The following is a 24,874-nucleotide window of genomic DNA, read 5'->3' as shown; positions in this document are numbered from 1 at the left end:
AAGCAGTAATAAAGGCATCATAGTGATTATGAAAAAAAAAAAAATCTTCCAAGAAACAAAAGTCCAGGACCAGATGGCTTCACAGGTGAATTCTATCAAACGTTTAGAGAAGAGCTAATGCCCATCCTTCTCAAACTCTTCCAAAATATCGCAGAGGATGGAACACTCCCAATCTCATTCTACGAGGCCACCATCACCCTGATACCCAAACCGGACAAAGATGATACAAAGAGAGAAAATTACAGACCAATATCACCGATGAAGATAGATGCAAAAATCCTGAACGAAGTACTAGCAAACAGAATCCAACAACACCATGGTGTATGATTAAAAGGATCATACACCATGATCAAGTGGGATTTATCCCAGGGATGCAACGATTCTTCAAAATATGCAAATCAATCAATGTGATACACCATATTAACAAATCGAAGAATAAAAACCAAATGATCATCTGAATAGATGCAGAAAAAGCTTTTGACAAAATTCCACACCCACTTATGATAAAAACTCTCCAGAAAGTGGGCACAGAGGGAAACTACCTCAACATAATAAAGGCCATATACAACAAACCCACAGCAAACATCATTCTCAATGGTGAAAAACTGAAAGCATTTCCTCTAAGATCAGGAAGAAGACAAGGATGTCCACTCTCGCCACTATTATTCAACGTAGTTTTGGAAATCCTGGCCACGGCAGTCAGAGAAGAAAAAGAAATAAAAGGAATCCAAATCAGAAAAGAAGAAGTAAAACTGTCACTGTTTGCAGATGCCGTGATACTATACATAGATAATCCAAAAGATGCCACCAGAAAACTACTAGAGCTAATCAATGAATTTGGTAAAGTTGCAGGATACAAAATTAATGCACAGAAATCTCTTGCATTCCTATGCACTAACAACAAAATATCAGAAAGAAATTAAGGAGAAACAATCTTATTCACGATTGCAACAAAAAAAATAAAATACAAAGGAATAAACCTACCTAAGGAGGTAAAACACCTGTACTCAGAAAACTGTAAGGCACTGGTGAAAGAAATCAAAGATGACACAAACAGAAGGAGAGATATGCCATGTTCTTGGATTGGAAGGATGAATATTATGAAAATGACTATACTACCCAAAGCAATCTACAGATTCAATGCAATCCCTATCAAATTACCAATGGCATTTTTTACAGAACTAGAACAAAAAATCTTAAAGTTTCTATGGAGACACCAAAGATCCCAAATAGCCAAAGCAGTCTTGAGGGAAAAAAACAGAGCTGGAAGAATGACACTCCCTGACTTCAGACGATACTACAAAGCTACAGTAATCAAGACAATATGGTACTGGCACAACAACAGAAATATAGATCAATGGAACAAGACAGAAAGCCAAGAGATAAACCCACGCACCTATGGTCAACTAATCTATGACAAAGGAGGCAAGAATTTACAATGGAGAAAAGACAGTCGCTTCAATAACTGGTGCTAAGAAAACTGGACAGCTACCTATAAAAGAATGAAATTAGAACACTCCCTAACACCATACACAAAAATAAACTCAAAATGGATTAAAGACCTAAATGTAAGACCAGACACTATAAAACTCTTAGAGGAAAACATAGGAAGAACACTCTTTGACATAAATCACAGCAAGAACTTTTTCGATCCACCTCCTTGAGTAATGGAAATAAAAACAAAAGTAAACAAATGGGACGTAGTCAAACTTAAAAGCTTTTTGCAAAGCTGAGGAAACTACAAACAAGACGAAAAGAAAACCCTCAGAATGGGAGAAAATATTTGCAAACAAATCAACGGACAAAGGATTAATTTCCAAAATATATTAACAGCTCACGCAGCTCAATATTAAGAAAACAAACAACCCAATCCCAAAATGGGCAGAAGACCTAACTAGACATTTCTCCAAAGAAGGCATACAGATGGCCAAGAAGTACATGAAAAGCTGTTCAACATCACTAATTATTAGAGAAATGCAAATCAAAACTACAGTGAGGTATCACCCACACCAGTTAGAATGGACTTCATCAGAAAATCTACAAACAACAAATGCTGGAGAGGGTGTGGAGAAAAGGGAACCCTCTTGCACTGCTGCTGGGTATGTAAATTGGTACAGCCACTATGGAGAACAGTATGGAGTTTCCTTAAAAAACTAAAAATAGGGCTTCCCTGGTGGCGCAGTCGTTGAGAGTCCACCTGCTGATGCAGGGGACATGGGTTCGTGCCCCAGTCCTGGAAGATACCACATGCCGTGGAGCAGCTGGGCCCATGAGCCACGGCCACTGAGCCTGCGCGTCCGGAGTCTGTGCTCCACAACGGGAGAGGGCACAACAGTGAGGGGTCTGCGTACCGCAAAAAAAAAAAAAAAAAAAAAAAAAAACTAAAAATAGAATTACCATATGACCCAGCAATCCCACTACTGGGCATATACCCAGAGGAAACCATAATTCAAAAAGACACATGCACCCCAGTGTTCACTGCAGTACTATGTACAACAGCCAGGTCATGGAAGCAACCTAAATGGTCATCGACAGCCAAATGGATAAAGAAGATGTGGTACATATATACAATGGAATATTACTCAGCCATAAAAAGGAAAAACTGGGTCATTTGCAGAGATGTGGATGGATCTAGAGACTGTCATACAGAGTGAAGTAAGTCAGAAAGAGAAAAACGAATATCGTATATTAACGCATATATGTGGAACCTAGAAAAATGGTACAGATGAACTTTTGTGCAGGGCAGAAACAGAGACACAGATGTAGAGAACAAACGTATGGACACCAATCAGGGAAAGTGGCGGGGGCGGGGGGTGGTGGGATGAACTGGGAGATTGGGATTGACATATATATATACTAATATGCATAAAATGGATGAGTAATAAGAACCTGCTGGGTAAAAGAATAAAATAAATTAAATTCAGGAAAAAAAAAAAGAGGACGGTAGAATACACCTCAAAAACCCCGAGGACCAAAATAAAATTAAACATTTTTAAAATAAATAAATAAAGTCTGAGGACCATTCTAGTCCTATCACTTACCTTTCCTAGAATTTTTTCTGTATTATGTTTCAGTCACCACACAGCTTTATGTTCCACTAGTTATTTAATAAACTATTACATCATAAGGTTAACTATGATCAATCATGTTATAATTTGCTTTCATTTGTTAACTGAATAAATATTTATGGAGCATCTATTTATGTGCCAGGAAGTGGGATGAATGCTGGAGTTATAGCAATAAAAACAAGACAGGAGATGGGACTTCCCTGGTGGTCCAGTGGTAAAGAATCCTCCTTGCAATGCAGGGGATGTGGGTTCAATCCCTGGTCAGGGAACTAAGATCCCACATGCTGTGGGGCAACTAAGCCCATGCACCACAACTATTGAGCTTGCCCGCCTCAACTAGAGAGCCTGTGTGCCGCAAACTACAGAGCCCATGCACTCTGGAACCCATGCCAGAGCTACAGAGCCCACAAGCCCTGGAGCCTGTGCACCACAACTAGAGAAGAGAAAACCCGCACGCCACAACTTAGAGAGAAGCCCGTGCACCGCAATGAAAAGATCCCACATGCCTCAACGAAGATCCTGCGTGCTGCAACTAAGACCCGATGCAGCCAAAAATAAATAATAAATATTTTTTTTAACTTAAAAAAAAAAAAAGACAGGAGAGATACCTGCCTTCATGGCACTTTTTAAGTGTCAATGTCTTACATCCAAAGAATGGCAGAAAGATGATAAATTCAGACACCAGGACAAGCTAATAGGAAAGACAATTTTGGTTAGGAGAGAAGCCTTCCAGTGCTAATCAAAGTATTCCACATACATAAGGTAAAGAATGATCAACTATCACAATTCTTTTAACATTCTCTTTTAACTGGTACCAGCATAGTAAATATAATTCTACGGGACTGGTTAAAACAAAGTAACCAGGCTTCCCTGGTGGCTCAGTGGTTAAGAATCCTCTTGCCAATGCAGGGGACACGGGTTCTAGCCCTGGTCCGGGAAGATCCCACATGCCACGGAGCAACTAAGCCCGTGCGCCACAACTACTAAGCCTGCACTCTAGAGCCCATGAGCCACAACTACTGAAGCTCACGTGCCTAGAGACCGTGCTCCGCAACAAGAGAAGCCACTGCAATGAGAAGCCTGCGCACCGCAACGAAGAGCAGCGCCCGCTCGCCGCAACTAGAGAAAGCCCACGTGCAGCAACGAAAAACCAACACAGCCAAAAATAAATAAAATGAAAATTTTTTAAATGTAAAAAAACCCCAAAATACCAAAGTAACAAGAGACAAAGCAGAAGTAAAAAATACAAAGCCAAAAAAGTAGGTTGTCACCACCTAGTATTTTCTTCTTAATCACTCTAAATCTGTTAAATCTGTTAAAACCAAGCTAAGAAATAAACTCTAACCTGTGATAGAAAGTCTACAAATAATAAGATTAATATGTTAAGGAGTTCCTAGGTGGCCTAGTGGTTAGGATTTGGCGCTCTCACTACGGAGGCCCAGGTTCAATCCCTGGTTGGGGAACCATCCCGCATGCCGCGCAGCGTGGCCAAAACACGAAGATAAAGATTAACATGTTAGACTTTTTATGACAGTGGCTCCTGGATCGCTGAATGTTACAGGCCAATAAAATTTCAGTAGAAATTTAAGGGACCAACATAGGGTTGCAATTTTTTTTTTTTTGCACATGTCAACTTTATTTGAAGTACTGACAGTAAACTTATTCAAAACAATGTAATGTTGCCTTGACGTATTTTGTATATGAGAAAGATGAATGTTAACATTTTCCATCACAGTACTGGTTGTACAATGATAATTATCATGATTATAAAATTTGTAGCAAGATGGATCCTGGTTTTCCATATCTAGTGCTATTCTAATTATATATTTTATATTAAAAAGAAGATTAAAGTAATGAGAAGTCCAAAATGTCAAAAACATGAGCTCTCATCTCAAAACAGATTTTGTCATTATAGATGGTCTAATTTCCATACCAATAATAATGTCATGTTACTTCACTATCAATATATTATGCAGGTAAAATGAGATGATACATTATCAATTAAATTTTTTTTTTTTTTTTTTTTTGCAGTACGCGGGCCTCTCACTGTTGTGGCCTCTCCCGTTGCGGAGCACAGGCTCCGGACGCGCAGGCTCAGCGGCCATGGCTCACGGGCCATGTGGGATCTTCCTGGACCGGGGCATGAACCCGTGCCCCCTGCGTTGGCAGGCGGACTCTCAACCACAGAGCCACCAGGGAAGCCCTATCAATTAAAATTTTTTAATTGAAATATAGTTGATTTACAATTTTGTGTTAGTTTCAGGTGTACAGCAAAGTGATTCAGATATATATATATATATATATATATATATATATATTCTTTTTGAGATTCTTTTCCATTATCGGTTATAACAAGATAGTGAATATAATTCCCCGTGCTATACAGTAAGTCCTTGTTTTTTCTCTATTTTATATATAGTAGTGTCTATCTGTTAATCTCAAATTCCTAATTTATCCCTAGCTCCTGCCTTTTCCCTTTGGTAACCATAAGTTTGTTTTCTATGTCTGTGAGTCTATTTCTGTTTTCTAAATAAGTTCATTTGTATCATTTTTTTAGATTCCACATATAAGTGATACCATATGATATTTGTCTTTGTCTGACTTTATTTAGTATGATAATCTCTAGGTTCATCCATGTTGCTGCAAATGGCATCATTTAATTCTTTTTTGTGGCTGAGTAATATCCCACTATATATTGTACATATACCATATCTTCTTTATCCATTCATCTGTCGATGGACACTTTGGTTGCTTCCATGTCTTGGATATTGTAAATAGTGCTGCTGCAAACACTGTGGTGCATGTGTCTTTTCAAATTAAGAGTTTTCATCTTTTCCAGATACATGGCCAGGAGTGGGACTGCTATTGTAACTCTATTTTTAGTTTTTTAAGAAGCCTCCATACTGTTTTCCATAGTGGCTGTGCAAATTTTTTATTTTCTCAAGAAAGGACATTTAAAACACATCAACCATTTATCTATGATCATCATGATTTCTTAAAATAAATACTGTAACACCAAAAAGTAATAAATACACAATTTTAAGATAACCTCAGTCCTTTAAACTGAATAACCACATTTCATTGATTCCAAGAAGGTGCACCTGTGTTTTATGTATCACTAAGAAAGAAAGAAAATAAAAAACCTTCCAATTAAAATAAGACAGACGGTTTCTTATCACTTTGAATTTTTATATTTATTTGAAAAGTTCTTAAACTTATTTAGATATGAATTCTCATAACACAAGTTTATGTAAAAAAGAAAAGCAAAATGAATTCAAGATACTCTTAAAATTTTCTTCACATTCAAAATCTAATACCTAAATTGCTTTTTAACTCAGTCATCAGTGACCCTGTTTGTCCATAATATCATCCTCTGTACCAAAGGAATTAGTGATGTAATATTCCTTTTAAAAATGTTCCTCTACTGCCTTGGGACTCTAGTGCAAGAAACTGACATACATTGTCCAAGTCTTGATGCTATATCTTTTCTGATCTTACCAAAAGGTATCACCAGAAGGTGCAACCAACAGGTTTCAGAAGACAACCCAGGCATGTTCATCTCTTTCATAAATGGTCCTTAAATGGTATGTTACCAGAAACACCAATGGGTTGCAGTTGTCTAGTCATACCAACAGGATTAATTATTGAGTTCGAGTATATGTAGGCAGTGACAACTATTTCACAACTGACAATGATGTAAAGATGCCATTGATTGTAAAACACATCTCAATTTCAGAAACGTTAAAATGTGGGAAAACGTACATCTTAAAATCAATGAAATATAGTAGCACTATGAAAACCACACTCTCCACAATGTTCTCCCATTTTTTTATTTCAATGCAAAACAGTGAAAAAATTCATCAAAAAACAGCATTTGGGAACCACTTCTCACTACAATGAAAAGTATTTCTCAGAAGGCTTACTGACTATAATGACCTCATTTAATTAAAAAATAACATTTCAGCAGTTCTCCCTAAATCCTTTCCCTCATTACTGATGTCTTACTGTGACCATATACTTATAATTTATTGCTATGCTATTTACAAAACTAAGTATCCTATTTTTAGATACATTGCAAGGGATGCTGTTTGTTTTTATGTATCGTATGACAGGACTTCTCATATAGAAAAGAATATGCCCTTAGGAGTACAACACAAGAATTGTCTCACTGAATCTGACCCAAAACCCATCCAGAGCAGTACTGTATCAAACCAAAAACACAAAAATAAAAAAAACCTTGCTATGAAGAACACTATTGTTCTCCTTGATACAAACCTCAAAGGGTTAGACCAAATCTAACCAAATATCTCGGATTCCTTATTACCCACTAAAATTATAAACATTTTAAGAATCTGTTTATATTTTTTGCTAAACTCTGTAGTTCAGAATAGAATCCATAGCGGCAAATAACTATCCAAATGAACAATCTTTAGTGCATACCAACTAACCCATATCTGGCCAAGTGGACATCACTTACCACTTTTCTGCCCACTCATATACAGTCTCTCAAAATTTTCATATAGTTAATACCAATTCCACTGGCATTTCATATGTAAAAGGGCTTCAGATTTGAAGGATCACAGTGCATTTCTCCCTTGAGGTGATTTACAAAACCATAATCTGAAAATAGGTTCAGCACTGATCCCTTTAACAGTCTATTAATTTGGACTCCCTATTCTTACTCTTATTCTGTTTATAAACAAATTTCCTATCCCTATCAAATGATGCCACTAAGTTCCTTGAGAGTGCCTGGTTATAGTATCTTACCTAAACTCCTTTTTAAGATCAGGATATTGATTTTTGTCTGCTATTTCTTCATTATAAAATATATATATATATGTTCAGTATGGAAATTGTGGGGAATACATATTAAGAAGGGGGAAAAACAAAAATCCCATAATTATTTTAAAAAACCCACCAAAATTAATATTTTCCAAATTTCCTTCTAGTCTTTAAAATGATATACAATTCTGTAACCTGATTTTATTTACATAACATTATACATAGGTATTTCCCTGTATTATGAACTCTTTATAGACATTTTATGGCTAAATAAGATTTCTTTGTGTAAATGGATCACTGTTTCCTTAAACATTAATATAAGATGTTTAGGTTCTTTCTTTCCAATTTTTTGTGCTATTATAAACAATTCTGTAATATGTATCTCTATTTCCATATTTTAAATTATCTCCTTTTGAGATTCTCAGAATGGAATTACTATGTAGATCAATGAGTCTTAAGATTTCAATACATATATTCAAAATGTTATCCAAAATTGCATCCATTCATAATCATGCAACATGCATGAACAATACCTGTTTCACCATACCCTCACCATTCTCCTCAAAACAGCATTTTAAAAGATTAATTTAACTCATCCCTTATCTGATAAAAATTTAATGCCTGACCTCAATTATATTTGACATTTCAGAATAAATTAATTTATTTCTTCAAAGTAATTTAAATGCCTAGAAAAAATACATTTTGACTCTTAAGATATGTATTTTCTACTTGGACCATGAAATAGCAACATAACTGTTGCTGCCAGTCACAAGTTATCCATTACTAATGTTTAGCAAACAACTACTATCTATTGGCCTTTACAGTAGGCAGGTCAAATTCAAAACCAAGCCTATTATGCTGCATTATGCTACTGTTTTAAATCGTTCACAATCCTTAAGACTTTTATATTCTCCTGCCATTAAATCTTTTTAAGTAATGGGGTATTTTTTTAACCTTTTAGTTACGATAATTCTTTCTCTTATAATAGTCAAAAAGTGGTCTACAGACGAGAATCATCCAATAATGTGTTTATTTTAAAAAGAGATCACTATGTCATCACAATCTCTGGGGATGGTTATCTGGAGTTTTTAACAAGCTTTTAACAAGCTCTCAGGTGGCTGTGATACACACTAAAATGTGGGGGCCCTGCCATAAGGGCATTCATGTACACATGCTATATGAATGAATACATGAATGAATGCAGCTAACAGACTCTTGGACAGTTTATATTAGTTACAAACTGTTTTCATTACATAAATAAATCACATAATCTTTAAGTTAGCAATATATAAATGCATGAAGTTTTACCTCTAAACTACTTTGAATCCATAAGTGATCCACTGTTTCTTAAAATTTACATAAGTTTATTTTTAATAGTGTTTCTAGCCTCTCACTTCAATCAATGCCTCTCCAGCTTTTCCACTCAAATAACAAATGAAAAAGGAAAATAAACTCAGATTCACAGAAACTGGGTGATATGCAAACAAATTCTTTTAAATCTTCTGTTTTAGTCCAAAAATTCATGTGAGGGGCTTCCCTGGTGGCGTAGTGGTTAAGAATCCGCCTGCCAATGCAGGGGACGTGGGTTCGAGTGCTGGTCCAGGAAGATCCCACATGCCACGGATCAACTAAGCCCATGTGCCACAACTACTGAGCCTGCACTCTAGAGCCCGTGAGCCACAACTACTGAACCCATGTGCCACAACTACTGAGCCTGCACTCTAGAGCCCGTGCTCTGCAACGAGAAGCCACCGCAATGAGAGGCCCGCGCACCCCAACAGAGTAGGCCCTGCTCTCCGCAACTAGAGAAAGCTCGCGCACACCAACGAAGACCCAATGCAGCCAAAAATAAAATAAATAAATTTTTTTAAAAATTCATGTGAATGTAATAAACTAAATGACAATATCCATAGTAATTTCAAAATTCCCATGCTCCTATCTGCAATTTAAATGGAGGCTTCAAGAAGATACACCACATTTATCCTCTAACACAGGGTCAAGTACTCTAGTTAGGAAACACGAACCTGGATCATAAAAAGCAACAAGCTAAATGAGCTGAAGTGGTACAAATGCTTAAAGTTGGGTCCACAATACTTCCTCAATGCATATCTAACCAGGAATCATTATTTTCTTCCAATTGCAACTTTTTTTTTTTTAATGTTTCTTTAGGTTACAACCAGCCAGTTGATACTAGTGAATCCGGATAATTCGGTCCCAAATGCAAAAACATAATTTATGGAAAAATAAAACAAGTCTGCTTTAGCGGAAAGAATCAGGAATAGGATAACACTTCCCACACAAGGAAACAATTCTCAGGCAATTGCTAAAAAATAAAAGTTTCTTAAGGTAAAAGGAAAAATTAGAATTTTCACTTTTCATATATTTCTACCACAAAACAGATCTGTAGATATTATCACATTCTCACCCTATTCAGTGTAATACAGATTTTCTTCTCTAAGAGTTTTCACTTACAGAGTTTGATCAGAAAAAGTGTATCAGGCCCAGTGGACTAGACCAAATCTAACTTATAATAAGACTGCACATATGTAAACTGCTATAACAAAAGATCTGAAACAATCTAAGCACCTACCAAAAAAGAAATTAGTTAAACTAATCATGGTAGATCCATAAAATAGAATATTCAGCAACTGGAAAACAAAGAGGCAAATTTTATGAACCTCTATGAAAGATCTTTTAATTGAGGGTAAAAAGAAGCATGGTACAGAAGGATACAATATGCTGCCTTTTTTTTTTTTTTGCGGTACACGGGCCTCTCACTGTTGTGGTCTCTCCCGTTGCAGAGCCAGGCTCCGGACGCGCAGGCTCAGTGGCCATGGCTCACGGGCCCAGCCGCTCCGCGGCACGTGGGATCTTCCCGGACCAGGGCACGAACCCGCGTCCCCTGCATCGGCAGGCGGACTCTCAACCACGGTGCCACCAGGGAAGCCCTATGCTGCCATTTTTGTGTGTGCATATATACCATACATGATTATGTACTGGTTTTTATTCATGTGGAATTCCTCTAGGCAAATACAAAAGAAATGGATAACAATGACTGAATCCTGAGAAGAGGACCAAGAGTACAGGGAAACTTTACTTTTCACTGTATACCTTTTTCTATCTCTTGTATTTTGCACTATACACATATACTACCTACCCAAAAATTAAGTATAAAAAAAAGACAGTGCAGTCATATAACATTAAATAATGATGCTGCAGACACATGTTTACTGACATGGAAAAAAACTTATAAACACTAAACCCAGGGACTTCCCTGGTGGTCCAGTGGCTAAGACTTCATGCTCCCAATGCAGGGGGCCCAGGTTCGATCCCTGGTCAGGGAACTAGATCCCACGTGCCACAACTAAGAGTTCACATACTGCCACTACAAAGCCCGCACACCACAACGAAGATCCTGCACACAACAACGACAATCCCAAGTGCTGCAACTAAAGACCTGGCGTAGCCAAATAAATAAACATTAAAAAAAAAAAAAAAACTAAACCCAACTAACAACAAATCATTGTTAGACCTAAGACAATACCTACTTAATAATCTAGGTTAAAATAAATAAAGCCAAACGGTTGAGAATTGCTATTTGACCAATAAAATATGTATCAGAGTACTGGAATACATATGGACCAATCTGACAAGACTTCCCTGTTACCAAGAAGGGATTTCCCCTTTTACTTCACTTCCCTAGGTTTGACATTCATCACCAAATTTCTGGTAGATAGAATCAGTGAATACAGAAACATTCTAGAAAAGAATGGTCCAGAAAAGATAACATTAAACACATTATTAATATTATTTTAGTTTATTTTTATTGAAGTATAGTTGATTATTAATATCTTTCTTTATAATTCTTCTCCATTGAAAATGCAATGCTTTCAACATTTTTTTTTTTTTTAATTTGTCTATCAAGGACTAGAGTTATTCCCCACTCTGAGTTCCTCAGCAATCATGTACCAGATAATCTAGAAAAGTCAAATTACTTTTTGAAGTAATTAACTATAATCTAATGCAATTTTTGTTTTTGTACTCTTGTGGCATGTTTGAGGCCTGTTTCCTTCTTTCACTAAGCGTTGGTACTGCATATGCCAGCTCATCCATCTAAAGAATTATGTTTCTGATTTTGCAACCATAAGATGCAAACAAAAAGAATCTCAGCAAGTTTTTACTTGATAACTAGCCAAGAAAACATGCCTAATGTGGACTGAGAGATGGGCATACCAGGTATCAGATATGCAGAAAAGAAAAAGATAGTCGGTCATAACAGCCATCAAGATAAAAGGATTTTCAAGTTCTGAGATTGATGATTTAGGAGAAAATTAAGTTTGGAAACAAAAGGATATGGTTCAACATGGAAGTTGAGGTATGTGCATGTGCATCCACTCTGCCAAACCCTTTCCATATCCTTTGTACTGTTTTTTGTTGTTGTTTTTTTTTTTTGCGGTACATGGGCCTCTCACTGTTGTGGCCTCTCCTGTTGCGGAGCACGGGCTCCGGACGCGCAGGCTCAGCGGCCATAGCTCACGGGCCCAGCCACTCCGCAGCATGTGGGATCTTCCCAGACCAGGGCACGAACCCGTGTCCCCTGCATCGGCAGGCAGACTCTCAACCGCTGCGCCACCAGGGAAGCCCCTTTGTACTGTTTTCATCAAACTGTCTAACACTGAAACAAATGTGTTAATGTAAAAGCTGCCCAGATTGAAGAATACCTGGGTTTAAACCCAAGTGGCACCTCTCCCATTCCCAGATCATACCAGAAAAGTTTTGACAGGCTCAGCCATACTCAGGCACTAGCACCTTTAAGAGGCCTTAGACAATACCACTGGCACTTTCTTTTAAACCAGAGCCACCACAAAAATTCTATTAAAGAAATAAAAACTCCCTCCCAAACTCCTCTACACTTACGCCAATTCAAAAGAAATATAGGTAACTACACAACCAATCTTAATTCTATAAGCCAACATTTCCCAAATTGTGTTAGCAAAATGAGAATATAGAATTTTGGGCCTAAATAAATTGGAAAGGGGTGAGTGAAAGAATCAATGATGACTAAACTTGGGAGCTGGATAAGTGACAGTACCACTATCAGTGACAGAATTAAGACCAGGAAGTTTGTTCCAAGATGAAGACTTTGACTTAGACACACTGAAAGTTTTAGCAGACAATAAGGCAACCAGGTAAAGATATGCAATTGGTAAAGAATAAGAGTCTTAAGTACAGAAAAATAAAGGATCAAGGACAGAAACAAAGAATTCAGAGTCATTTAATTAAGGTGGTGAAAGACAAGAATGGGTAGGAACTGCCTAAATGTGTACAGATTGATGTTGACAACACAAATGTTAAAAATCTGAGGCTTAGGATACAGATATGAGTAAGAAGTTCAGCCAGTGAAGGAGGGGAAAGAGGTGCAGCACAAGAAATAGAGGGAAAATACAGTACAAGGAAAGTAAAGAGGTAAGATCTTCAGGAAGATTAGCAGAATCCAATGGTCTCTAATGAATGAGCATGATGAGAACAGAAAAAATGCCAATCAATGTAGTATTTGCTGATTATGAGAAATCAGTAACCTTGGAGCAATTAGTGTTCAGTGGCTGGGGGTAAAACTTGCATTTACAAGTAGTTACAGACAAGATGAGTTACAAGAAAATGGAGTCATCAAATGAAAACCAATCCAAGAAGAATTGAAAGCAACTATCATTGCCTTCTTTTTCATCACCTCTAGGCCTCCCAATCTGAGGTCTCCAACACTTCAAATACATCAATTTACTCACTTTATGAAATATAACCTTAGGCATTAGTAATCATATTTTTATACCTCTCAATAAAGAAAGCCATCTATTAATGCCATGGGAAAATCAACATTCGGGTATGCTTTTGGAATTTTATCCAAATAGGTAGCAAACAACCTGAATCTGAGAGTGTATTTATTGGAAGATAAACACCTTCTAAGATTTTCTCTACACATTCACATTTAAACATGTATTACAGGGACTTCCCTGGTGGTGCAGGGAAGAATGCACCCTGGTGGTGCAGGGAAGAATGGTTAAGAATCTGCCTGCCGGGCTTCCCTGGTGGCGCAGAGGTTAAGAATCCGCCTGCCAATGCAGGGAACGCGGGTTCGAGACCTGGTCCAGGAAGATCCCACATGCCGCGGAGCAACTAAGCCTATGCACCACGACAACTGAGCCTGTGCTCTAGAGCCCGCAAGCCACAACTACTGAGCCCGTGCGCCACAACTACTGAAGCCCATGCGCCTAGAGCCCATGTTCCACAACAAGAGAAGCCACAGCAATGAGAAGCCTGTGCACCGCAACGAAGAGTAGCCCCCGCTTACCAAAAGTAGAGAAAGCCCGTGTGCAAAAATGAAGACCTAATGCAGCCAAATATTTTAAAATTAATAAATAAATAAATTTATTTTAAAAATAAATAAATAAAAATAAACAGGTATTATAGGTTAACAATGCTGTAGCTAGTTCTACAGAAACGTAAGCCAACATTTCGTGTTAAAAAGGAGAGTGATAATTAAAAATATTAGCATTTGGTATTGGTAGTATAGCTTTCAACTAAGGACATAAAAGCAACCTTTCAATATCTATTAATAATGGCCTTTCTAACAATCCTGTTTCCTGGAGCAGAATACAAGCATGAACATGATTACAGTTTACCCTGATGACACATAAAATATTAGTTAAAATATTTTTGATTAACAGTCAATAATTACAATAAATGGGGATATAACAACCAAAATTATTTTAAAGTACTTCAGAATAAAAGTAAATCTTCTCAATTTGAACTTCAGTAACTGTCATCCAGAAAGTTCAGAAAAGGAGCAGACCAAATTTTTTATTCCAATAAGAAAAAATTTGTTAAGTAAATACCATGAACAAGGTAATACATGCAACAAAAGCATGCTATTTTCAGCTACTTTAGGTATATCTGATGTTCAGTTCAAACGGGAGGCAAGAAAAGAAATGCAAACAAGAGGGACAGGAAAAAAACAGAATTTATAGTGTACCTGCAATGTGACAGGCATAGTACCGGGTTCCTTAAAATGTTACTCTTGATTAACTGTCATAGTAATCATATGACATAGTTATTATCTCTAGCTTACAAATACATTTAAAAAACAAAGTTTCCTTGGGAATTCCCTGGTGCTCCAGGGGTTAAGACTCCACACTTCCACCGCAGGGGGCACGGGTTCGATTCCTGGTTGGGGAACGAAAAACCTGCACACCACATGGCGCAGCCAAAAAAAAAAAAAACAAACTTTCCTCAAGTTCATACAGCTAATAAACGGCAATGTCAAGATCTCTGAGCCATATCGGTCTGTCTCTGAACTGTGAGGTTGTGCTACTTCACAGCACAATGCCAACTCTGAGATGCAAGTGATCCAGGTGACAATCCTAGCTTTCCTACAGATCCAGGCCTCAATTTCCTTTCCTGTAAAATGAAGAGGGTAAACTCAATTATGTCTGTAATTCCAGGTTACTGTAACATACTAAGAGGTAGAATTGTTTAGGTTGGTGCTTAAAGAAGATAATTATCAATCATTTTATATGCATTTTACTAGGTATGACTCCATGCCATCAGCTTTCACTCTACACTTTCCTCAAATGTTATATCAGAAACTAAGAAAGATCAAGGTAGGAATGACTGAGCAGACATCAAGAACCTCTTTCCCAAAAGTGAGAAAAGAACAAAATTAAGTAACATATAAGAGAATTTAATTACTCTTAAGAAAGTACACCTTTCTTGATAAAAATCCTGAAACAGAGACTTTTTTTTTTTTTTTGGCTGCGCAGATTGTGGGATCTTAGTTCCCTGACAAGGGACTGAACCCAGGCCACCACAGTGAAAGCGCTGAGTCCTAACCACTGGAACACCAGGGAATTCCCAACAAAGCCTTTTAAAGTAAAGCTTTGCGAAGTATGAATCTCAATGTACTTTCATCATTAAAAGAATCATCAACTTTAACAAACTCATTGATTAGTTCTAGTAGTTTTCTGGTGGCATCTTTAGGATTTTCTCTGTATAGCATCATGTCATCTGCAAACAGTGACAGTTTAACTTCTTCTTTTCCAATTTGTATTCTTTTTATTTTTCTTCTCTGATTGCCATGGCTAGGACTTCCTATACACTAACAACGAAAGATCAGAAAGAGAAATTAAGGAAACAATCCCATCTACCATTGCAATAAAAAGAATAAAATACCTAGGAATAAACCTACCTAAGGAGGCAAAAGATCTGTACTCAGAAAACTATAAAACACTGATAAAAGAAATCAAGGATGACACAAACAGATGGAGAGATACACCATGTTTTTGGATTGGAAGAATCAATATTGTGAGAATGACTATACTTCCCAAAGCAATCTACAGATTCAATGCAATCCCTATCAAATTACCAATGGCATTTTTCACAGAATTAGAACAAAAAACTTTACAATTTGTATGGAAATACAAAAGACCCCAAATAGCCAAAGCAATCTTGAGAAAGAAAAATGGAGCTGGAGGAATCAGGCTCCCCAACTTCAGACTACACTACAAAGCTACAGTAATCGAGACAGCATGGTACTGGCACAAAAACAAATATAGATCAATGGTACAGAACAGAAAGCCCAGATATAAACCCACGTACCTATGATCACCTAATCTATGACAAAGGAGGCAAGAATATACAATGGAGAAAAGACAGCCTCTTCAATAAGTGGTGCTGGGAAAACTGGACAGCTACATGTAAAAGAATGAAATTAGAACACTAACACCATACACAAAAATAAACTCAAAATGGATTAAAGACCTAAATGTAAGACCAGACACTATAAAGCTCTTAGAGAAAAACATGGGAAAAACACTCTTTAACATAAATCACAGCAAGATCTTTTTTAACCCACCTCCTAGAGTAATGAAAAGAAAAATAAGCAAATGGGACCTAATTAAACTTAAAAGATTTTGCACTGGAAAGGAAACCATAAACAAGATGAAAAAACAACCCTCAGAATGGGAGAAAATATTTGCAAGCAAAGCAATGGACAAAGGATTAATTTCCAAAATATACAAATAGCTCATGCAGCTCAATATCAAAAAAACAAACAACCCAATCAAAAAATGGGCAGAAGACCTAAACAGACATTTCTCCAAAGAAGACATACAGATGGCCAAGAAACACATGAAAAGATACTCAACATCACTAATTATTACAGAAATGCAAATCAAAACTACAACGAGATATCATCTCACACCAGTCAGAATGGCCATCATCAAAAAATCTACAAACAATAAATGCTGGAGAGGGTATTGAGAAAAGGGACACTCTTGTACTGCTGGTGGGAATGTAAATTGATACAGCCACCATAGACAACAGTATGGAGGGTCCCTAAAAAACTAAAGATAGAACTATCATATGACCCAGCAATCCCACTACTGAGCATATACCCTGAGAAAACAGTAATTCAAAAAGTCACATGTACCCCAATGTTCACTGCAGCACTATTTACAATAGCCAGGACACGGAAACAATCTAAATGTCCATCAACAGATAAATGGATAAAGAAGATATGGTACATATATATCACGGAATATTACTCAGCCATAAAAAGGAACAAAATTGGGTCATCTGTAGTGATGTGGATGGACCCAGAGTCTGTCATACAGGTTGAAGTAAGTCAGAAAGAGAAAAACAAATATATGTGTAATCTAGAAAAATGGTACAGATGAACCTATCTGCAGGGCAGGAATAGAGACACAGACGTAGAGAATGGATGTGTGGGCACAGCGGGGGAAGGGGAGGGTGGGATGAATGGGGAGATTAGGTTTGACATAAATATACTACCATGTGTAAAATAGGTAGCTAGTGGGAACCTGCTGTATAGCACAGGGAGCTCAGCTCGGTGCTCTGTGATGACCTAGATGGGTGGGATGTGGTGGGGAGGGAGGTCCAAGAGGGAGGGGATTATACATACATAGAGCTGATTCACTTCATTGTACAGCAGAAACTAACACAACATTGCAAAGCAATTATACTCCAATAAAAGAAAAAAAGAACCATCAGATGGCACTTACTAACTGCCAACATTATCTAGAAGATTTTGCTACTTTGATTTTGTTTAAGAGAGTAAAGATCTGGGCTCCTTAGGAAAATGGTGGATTCCACATCTGGGGAAGGAAATGTAAAATTAAGCCTGGAACATGTTATACCAGTTGCAGTGGTTAATTTAATATGTCAACTTGACTGAATCATGGGGTGCCAGACGTTTGGTCAAACATTATTCTGGGTGCACCCAGAGGGTTTTTCTAGATGAGATTAACATTTGAATCTGTAAACAAGTAAAGCAGGACTTTACTGGTGGCGCAGTGGTTAAGAATCCGCCTGCCAATGCAGGGGACACAGGTTCGAGCCCTGGTCCAGGAAGATCCCACATGTCACGGAGCAACTAAGGCCCCATACCACAACTACTAAGCCTGTGCTCTGGAGCCCGCAAGCCTCAACTACTGAGCCCGCACGCCTAGAGGCCGTGCTCCGCAACGAGAGAAGCCACCACAATGAGAAGCACTGCAACGAAGAGTAGCCCCTGCTCGTCCCAACTAGAGAAAGCCCGCGGCAGCAACGAAGACCCAACACAGCCATAAATAAATAAATAAATTCATTAAAAAAAAAAAAAAAGAAACAAGTAAAGCAGATTGCCTTCCCCAAACAGTTGAAGGCCTGAATAGAAGATAAAGGCTGACCCTCCCACAAGTAAGAGGGAATTCTGCATAAAGCCTTCAAGCTGCACCCTGGTTTTTCCCCTCCCTTCAGACTCAAACTAAAACAATTGCTCCCCTTGGGTCTCAAGCTTACTGGATTCTTGACTGGAACTACATCATCATCCTTCCTGGGCCTCCAGCTTGCCAACTGCAGATCTTGGGACTTGTCAGCCTCCAAAACTGCATAAACAAATTCATTATAATAAGTCTCTTTATATACATTTATATATGTATATAAATATATATAGATACATATATCCTATGTCCTACTGGTTGCGTTTCTCTGGAGAATACAGACTAATACACCGGAAAGCAAGAAAGCCGTCAAAGACTATTAGGGCCATGTCAAAAGGACATAAGAGCCAGCTTAATGAGGCTCCCACTGGCTAAAGGTGAGACAATCTGAGTATCTTCTATTTTTTTATCTATTCTTTTTTTTTTTTTTTTTTTTTTTGGCTGTGTTGGGTCTTCCTTGCGGTGTGCAGGCTTTTCACTGTGGTGGTTTCTCTTGTTGTGGAACACAGGCTCTAGGTGCGCTGGCTTCAGCAGTTGTGGCACGTGGGATTCAGTAGCTGTGGCTCAAGGGCTCAGTTGCTCCGCAGCATGTGGAATCTTCCCGGACCAGGGATTGAACCTGTGTCCCCTGCATTGGCAGGCAAATTCTCAACCACTGGGCCATCAGGGAAGTCCCGAGAATCTTTTAATTCTATGAGTTTACAATGACACTTGAAGAAAGAAATTTGCTGGTTACCTTTGGATACTGCTAGGGATCCAACTCATTATTTTGATAACTGGTAAATAAAGAAAAAGAATCAAGCATTACTCATCTCACTTTTTCTATATTAATTTTTCCTTTGGGTAGCCAAAACAACTGAGGATAGAAAATATCCCTTTAAAGAAGTATTACAGATAATAAATGAAGGTAGAATAATAAAAATATCACCACTTTATAAGCCTTAACGAATTAATAGATCTAAACAATGATCATGAATGACTACCAACATCACCAAAACAGACAACCAGACATGCCTTATTTCCTGACAAAAAAAAAAAAAATTCTAAACCTGATGAAGTCTCTAGATCTGTGCTACTCAATACAGGAGTCACTAGCCACATGTGGCTATCGAGTACTTGCAAGGTGGCTAATCCTGATTGAGATGTGATATAAGTGTAAAATACAAACCAGATTTCTAAGATTTAATACCAAAACAATGTGAAATATCTCAATAATTAAATAGGCTATGCATTGAAATGATAACATTTTGGATATAATGGATTAAAAAAATATGTTAAAACCAATTTCACCTGTTTCTTTTTTTTACTTTTTTTTGAAGTGTATACCATAAAAATTTCAAATAACCGATATGTGGCTAAAATTTATGGCTTTCATTATATTTATATTGGACAGTGTTGCTCTAGATCTAATTACCAAAATTTATATAATACTGGGAGAGAAATATATGTTGAACACCACCACAGAGATGCAATTACCAAAATCCAGTCTATGGGAATCACTAAAAATCACAATATCCAGTTTCTTCAACAACACAGTAACAAAGTTGCAAGGAGGGGGAAAGAAAGAATGAATAAGATAGAGGAGGAATATGTAGATTTAAAAAGACAATGTCAGGAACATGACAAGGATGCCCCTCTCTCATCACTGCTTTTCAACACTGTACAAGAAATTTTACCTAATACATTAAGACAAGAAAAGGAAATAAAAGTATACAGATTGGGAAGAAAGAATAAAAATTGTTCTTCTAAGCAAATGACATGATCACCTATGGAGAAAATCCAAGAGTCAACCAAAAAATTCCTGAAATTAAAAAGCGGGGGACTTCCCTGGTGGCTCAGTGGTGAAGAATCCACCTGCCAACACAGGGAACATAGGTTCAAGTCCTGGGCCGGGAATATCCCACATGCCACAGGGCAACTAAGCCTGTGCGCCACAACTACTGAGCCTGCACTCTAGAGTCTGCGAGCTACAACTACTGAGAGCACACACCACAACTACTGAAGCCCACGCACCTAGAACCCGTGCTCCACAACAAGAGAAGCCACTGTGATGAGAAGCCTGTGCACCACAACGAAGAGTAGACCCCGCTCACCAAAACTAGAGAAAGTCCGCGTGAAGCAACGAAGACCCAACACAGCCAATAAATTAATTAATTTTAAAAAGTAATAAATAAATAAATAAAAATAAAAAACGATTATAGCAAGGCTGCAGGACAGGCTAAAATTAAAAAGTCAATTGCTTTTCTACATACCAGCAATGAACAAGTGGAATCTGAAATTAAAACACAATACTATTTACAGTACCACCCCACAAAAAGAAATACTTAGGTATATATCCAGCAAAATATGTATAAGATCTATATGAGAAAAACTACAAAACTGATAAGAAGACTCAATATTGTCAAGATGTCAGTTTTTCCCAACTTGACCTATAGATTCAATGCAATCCCAATCAAAATTCCAGCAAGTTATTTTGTGGATATCAACAAACTGATTCTGAAGATTATATGAAGAGGCAAAAGACACAGAAGAGCCAGTACAATACTGAAGGAAAAGAACAAAGTTGGAGGACTAAGAACTGACACAACCCAACTTCAAGAGTTAATATAAAGTTGCAATAATCAAGTGTGGTATTGGTGAAAGAACAGACAAATCAAGTAATGGAATAGAATGGAGAACCCAGGAAAGAATCCACATAAGTACAGTCACCTGATCTTCAACAAAAGAACAGAGGCAATACAGTGAAGAAAAGATAATCTTTTCAACAAATGGTGGTGGAACAAATGGACATCCAGGAGTTATATTGTAAAGCTCTGTGCCTTCTGCTCAATTCTGCTACAAAGATAAAACTGTTCAAAACAAAATCTATCTTTAAAATAACAATAATAAAATAATAATTTTTAATGAGACATATCAACCAATTGCAATGTACATAGCCCTTACTTAAATCCCACCTTAAAAACAGTTTTAAAAGAAATTATGACAATCAGGAAAATGTGAGCATTAACTGGAAATGAGGGAATTAATGGTTTTTTAACAGTGATAATATTACTATGGTGATGTTTTAAATTTTTAAAAAATAGTTTCTCTCTTTTAGAGGTATATACTGAAACGTGTGCATATGAAATGTTATGCTGGGACGTGTGTTAAAGTAATGTGGGGGGAATACGATGTGGGGGCAACCATAAATGGTATAGACGAAACACACAGGTAACGGGCTAATAATTTTGTAGTTCCATGTTAGGTAAATGGAAATTCATTATACTGTTCTCTCCACTTCATTAAAGTCACAGATTTTTAGAGTTGGAAAGAACTTTAGAAATCAGAACACCATAAACATGAGGGAAAGAAATGGAGACAAAGCCAGAAATACCTGAGTGTGTGACTTGAACAAAAAACTTTCTGACTTTGTTTCCACTTTTTTTTTTCTTTAATCAGCCACGCTGCACACATGCGAGATCTTAGTTCCCCAACCAGGGATGGAACCCGTGCCCCCTGCAGTGGAAGTGCGAAGTCCTAACCACTGTACCGGCAGGGATTTCTCTTGTTTCCTCTTCCATAAAAATGAGGATAAAACACTTGCCTTACATGGGGTGGTTTAAAATTAACTGGAATAACACATATAAAAACATATGTTTCCTTAAAACCAACTCTTTTAACCCTTTCCTAAAGTACTAAACAAACACTAGCTCAACTGGCCCAATCTTATTTAAAAAGTGAGAAAATAAAGAAAATCTCCAAACTCCACATGCAGTTAGCTCCTCTTTCCTAATACCATCCCTTCATTCCCAGTTTATACAGAGTATCTATGCTCTGTGTACCCTCTTGCTTAAATGCAGACTTATTTTAATACAAACTTGCTGGTCACCAGACAGTGGTAGTTACTGCTACTGGTTATTTGGTGATTATCTTTACAGTTCAAAACAAACACCCTTCTTTTGAATAATGGATGATATTTACAACCTTCTTCTCTCATAACTGTTTGCCATTAAAACTAACACAATATTGTAAATCAACTACACTTCAACTTTTAAAAAATCCAACAACAGCAGCAGCAGCAACAACTAGGCCTAATATTCATATCCCAAAGAAAGCTAAACCACTTGTTGCTAGCTCTACATGCATTTCAAGAATCTCACTTATATTGTTTTAGCTAAAATTTATTAAAGATTTAAGTTAAAAATCTTTGGAAAGAATATTACATTTATGCAAAACAACCTAACTTAGTAAATGCTGCCACATGTAAATGCTATAAAACCAATATTCTGTCAGCAGTTATTTCTGGGTGTCAAATTATGGTTACTTACTTTGGTCATCTCTATACATTCTAACTTTTTCTTTTTTAAAGGTTTGGTTCTTTTTTTAAACTTTATTTTCTTTTAAGTAAGTAATTTATTTATTTTTTGGCTGCGTTGGGTCTTCGTTGCTGGGCATGGGCTTTCTCTAGTTGCAGCCAGTGGGGGCTACTCTTCGTTGCGATTTGCGGGCTTCTCACTGTGGTGGCTTCTCTTGTTGCAAAGCACTGGCTCTAGGTGCGTGGGCTTCAGTAGTTGTGGCACATGGGCTCTGTAACTGTGGCTCGTGGGCTCTAGAGCACAGGCTCAGTAGTTGGGGCACATGGGCTTAGTTGCTCCACAGCATGTGGGATCTTCCCAGACCAGGGATCAAACCCGTGTACGCTTCATTGGCAGGCAGATTCCTAACCACTACGCCACCAGGGAAGTACCTTTTTCTTCAGTAACTAAGTATTTTTATAATTGGAAAAAAGCTTTGTATAAATATAGGATAATGCAGGACTTCATTCTATAAAGGAAGAAGAAAAATAATGAATACTAAATTGTTTTACAGTTATCAGCATGATTTCATTAAATGAAACTGCTACGTAAAAAATATTAATATGGGTTTCCCTGGTGGCGCAGTGGTTAAGAATCCACCTGCCAATGTAGGGGACACAGGTTCGAGCCCTGGTCCGGGAAGATCCCACATGCCGCGGAGCAACTAAGCCATGAGCCACACTGAGTCTGCACTCTAGAGCTCACGAGCCACAACTACTGAGCCCGCATGCCACAGCTACTGAAGTCCTCATGCCTAGAGCCCATGCTCCGCAACAAGAGAAGCCACCACAATGAGAAGCCCGCACACCGCAACAAAGAGTAGCCCCTGCTCACAGCAACTACAGAAAGCCCACGTGCAGCAATGAAGACCCAATGCAGTCAAAAACAAAAAGAAATAAATATTTTTTAAAATGTTAATATAACAGGTCCCAATCATTTGGCAATCAATAGTAATTATTTCTAATAAAAATATAATTTCTTAATAAAACTTAATGGGTTTTTAATCTGTTAATGTTTAGCAGAGGGTTTTAAATTTTTGATTTGCTGTTTATGTATGTTCTGAAAACAGTTATTATGAAATTACTGTTCTGACCTCTGTTCTCAAGTATTATCTTGGAGAGCCATCTGAGGCCTCAGAACAATGAGGGATTGACCAGGATGATAAGGTAATAGGAATCAAACTCACAAGTGCCAGTCAACAGTCAAGACTCCTGCCTCTGTGTCTCAATCTCTGGTCCAAGAGCCACATTCAAGAGAACTGCTGATGTACTTAATAAAAATTCAGACACCCCACACAACAAAGCCTAACTCAAAAAGACTGAATCAGAGTATACAGGAAAGTAACAAGCCTAAATCTGGCAAATAAAAGCACTTCATTGAAGATTATTCTATTTCTTCCTATAATCCTTAAATATCTTCCCCCCCCAGCCAACCCATGAAACCATCTCACCTCATTTAAACAGTTCCAGGTATCTCATCTTGTGAAGTACCTGATTCTGCCTCACTTGGCAATAGGATGCATCTGCAGACCTGAGCTCTGCCTGGCTTCAGTTAACACCAAGGGTCCCAGGGCTGCCTACACCCAAGCAGGGCTGACTGCATACAGCTTCTACCCTGGAATCACCAACTCTGCTCAGGAACTCTCATGCTGATCTCCTGACCTGGAAGTCTCTGAATCTTGCACTGCCTGCTACCTTATCGGTATCAGCAGATTTCCATCTTCTGGTAGCAAACCTTCCAGTTATTTGTTTCTGCTCTGTTAGGGACCAATCGTAGCATGATAAATCCTCCAAGTGCCTCAGATTAATTACAAAGGAGGCCTCCTCCTCTTTCACTTTTTATCTTCTTGATTACAAAACTACCCTCAACTTCATATTCTTACATTCCAAACTCCATGCTTCCCCCCAAATTACTGACA

The 24,874-nt window shown here is 37.7% G+C and overlaps 1 protein-coding gene across 7 annotated transcripts in view; it reads right to left on the bottom strand.

The window, feature by feature from the left end:
- The window catches only part of MEMO1 (mediator of cell motility 1), a 141,968-nt gene that overhangs the window by 85,077 nt on the left and 32,017 nt on the right, over positions 1 to 24,874 (bottom strand). Inside the window, exon 1 of one of the 7 annotated variants that reach the window (XM_019942952.3) lies at positions 22,930 to 22,963. The exons of 5 other annotated variants lie outside the window; for them this stretch is intronic. In XM_019942952.3, coding sequence (XP_019798511.1) covers positions 22,930 to 22,948 — 19 coding nt within the window. In that variant the 5' untranslated portion in view covers positions 22,949 to 22,963. Of the gene's footprint in view, positions 1 to 18,701; positions 18,721 to 22,929; positions 22,964 to 24,874 lie in introns of those variants that run through there. One more of the 7 variants, XM_073791462.1, reaches the window with a different exon arrangement.

Source organism: Tursiops truncatus, chromosome 14 (genome assembly GCF_011762595.2).
Source record: "Tursiops truncatus isolate mTurTru1 chromosome 14, mTurTru1.mat.Y, whole genome shotgun sequence".
Classification (NCBI taxonomy): domain Eukaryota; kingdom Metazoa; phylum Chordata; class Mammalia; order Artiodactyla; family Delphinidae; genus Tursiops; species Tursiops truncatus.
The sequence above is the reverse complement of the archived record's forward strand: the minus strand, read 5'-3'. Positions and strand labels throughout refer to the sequence as shown.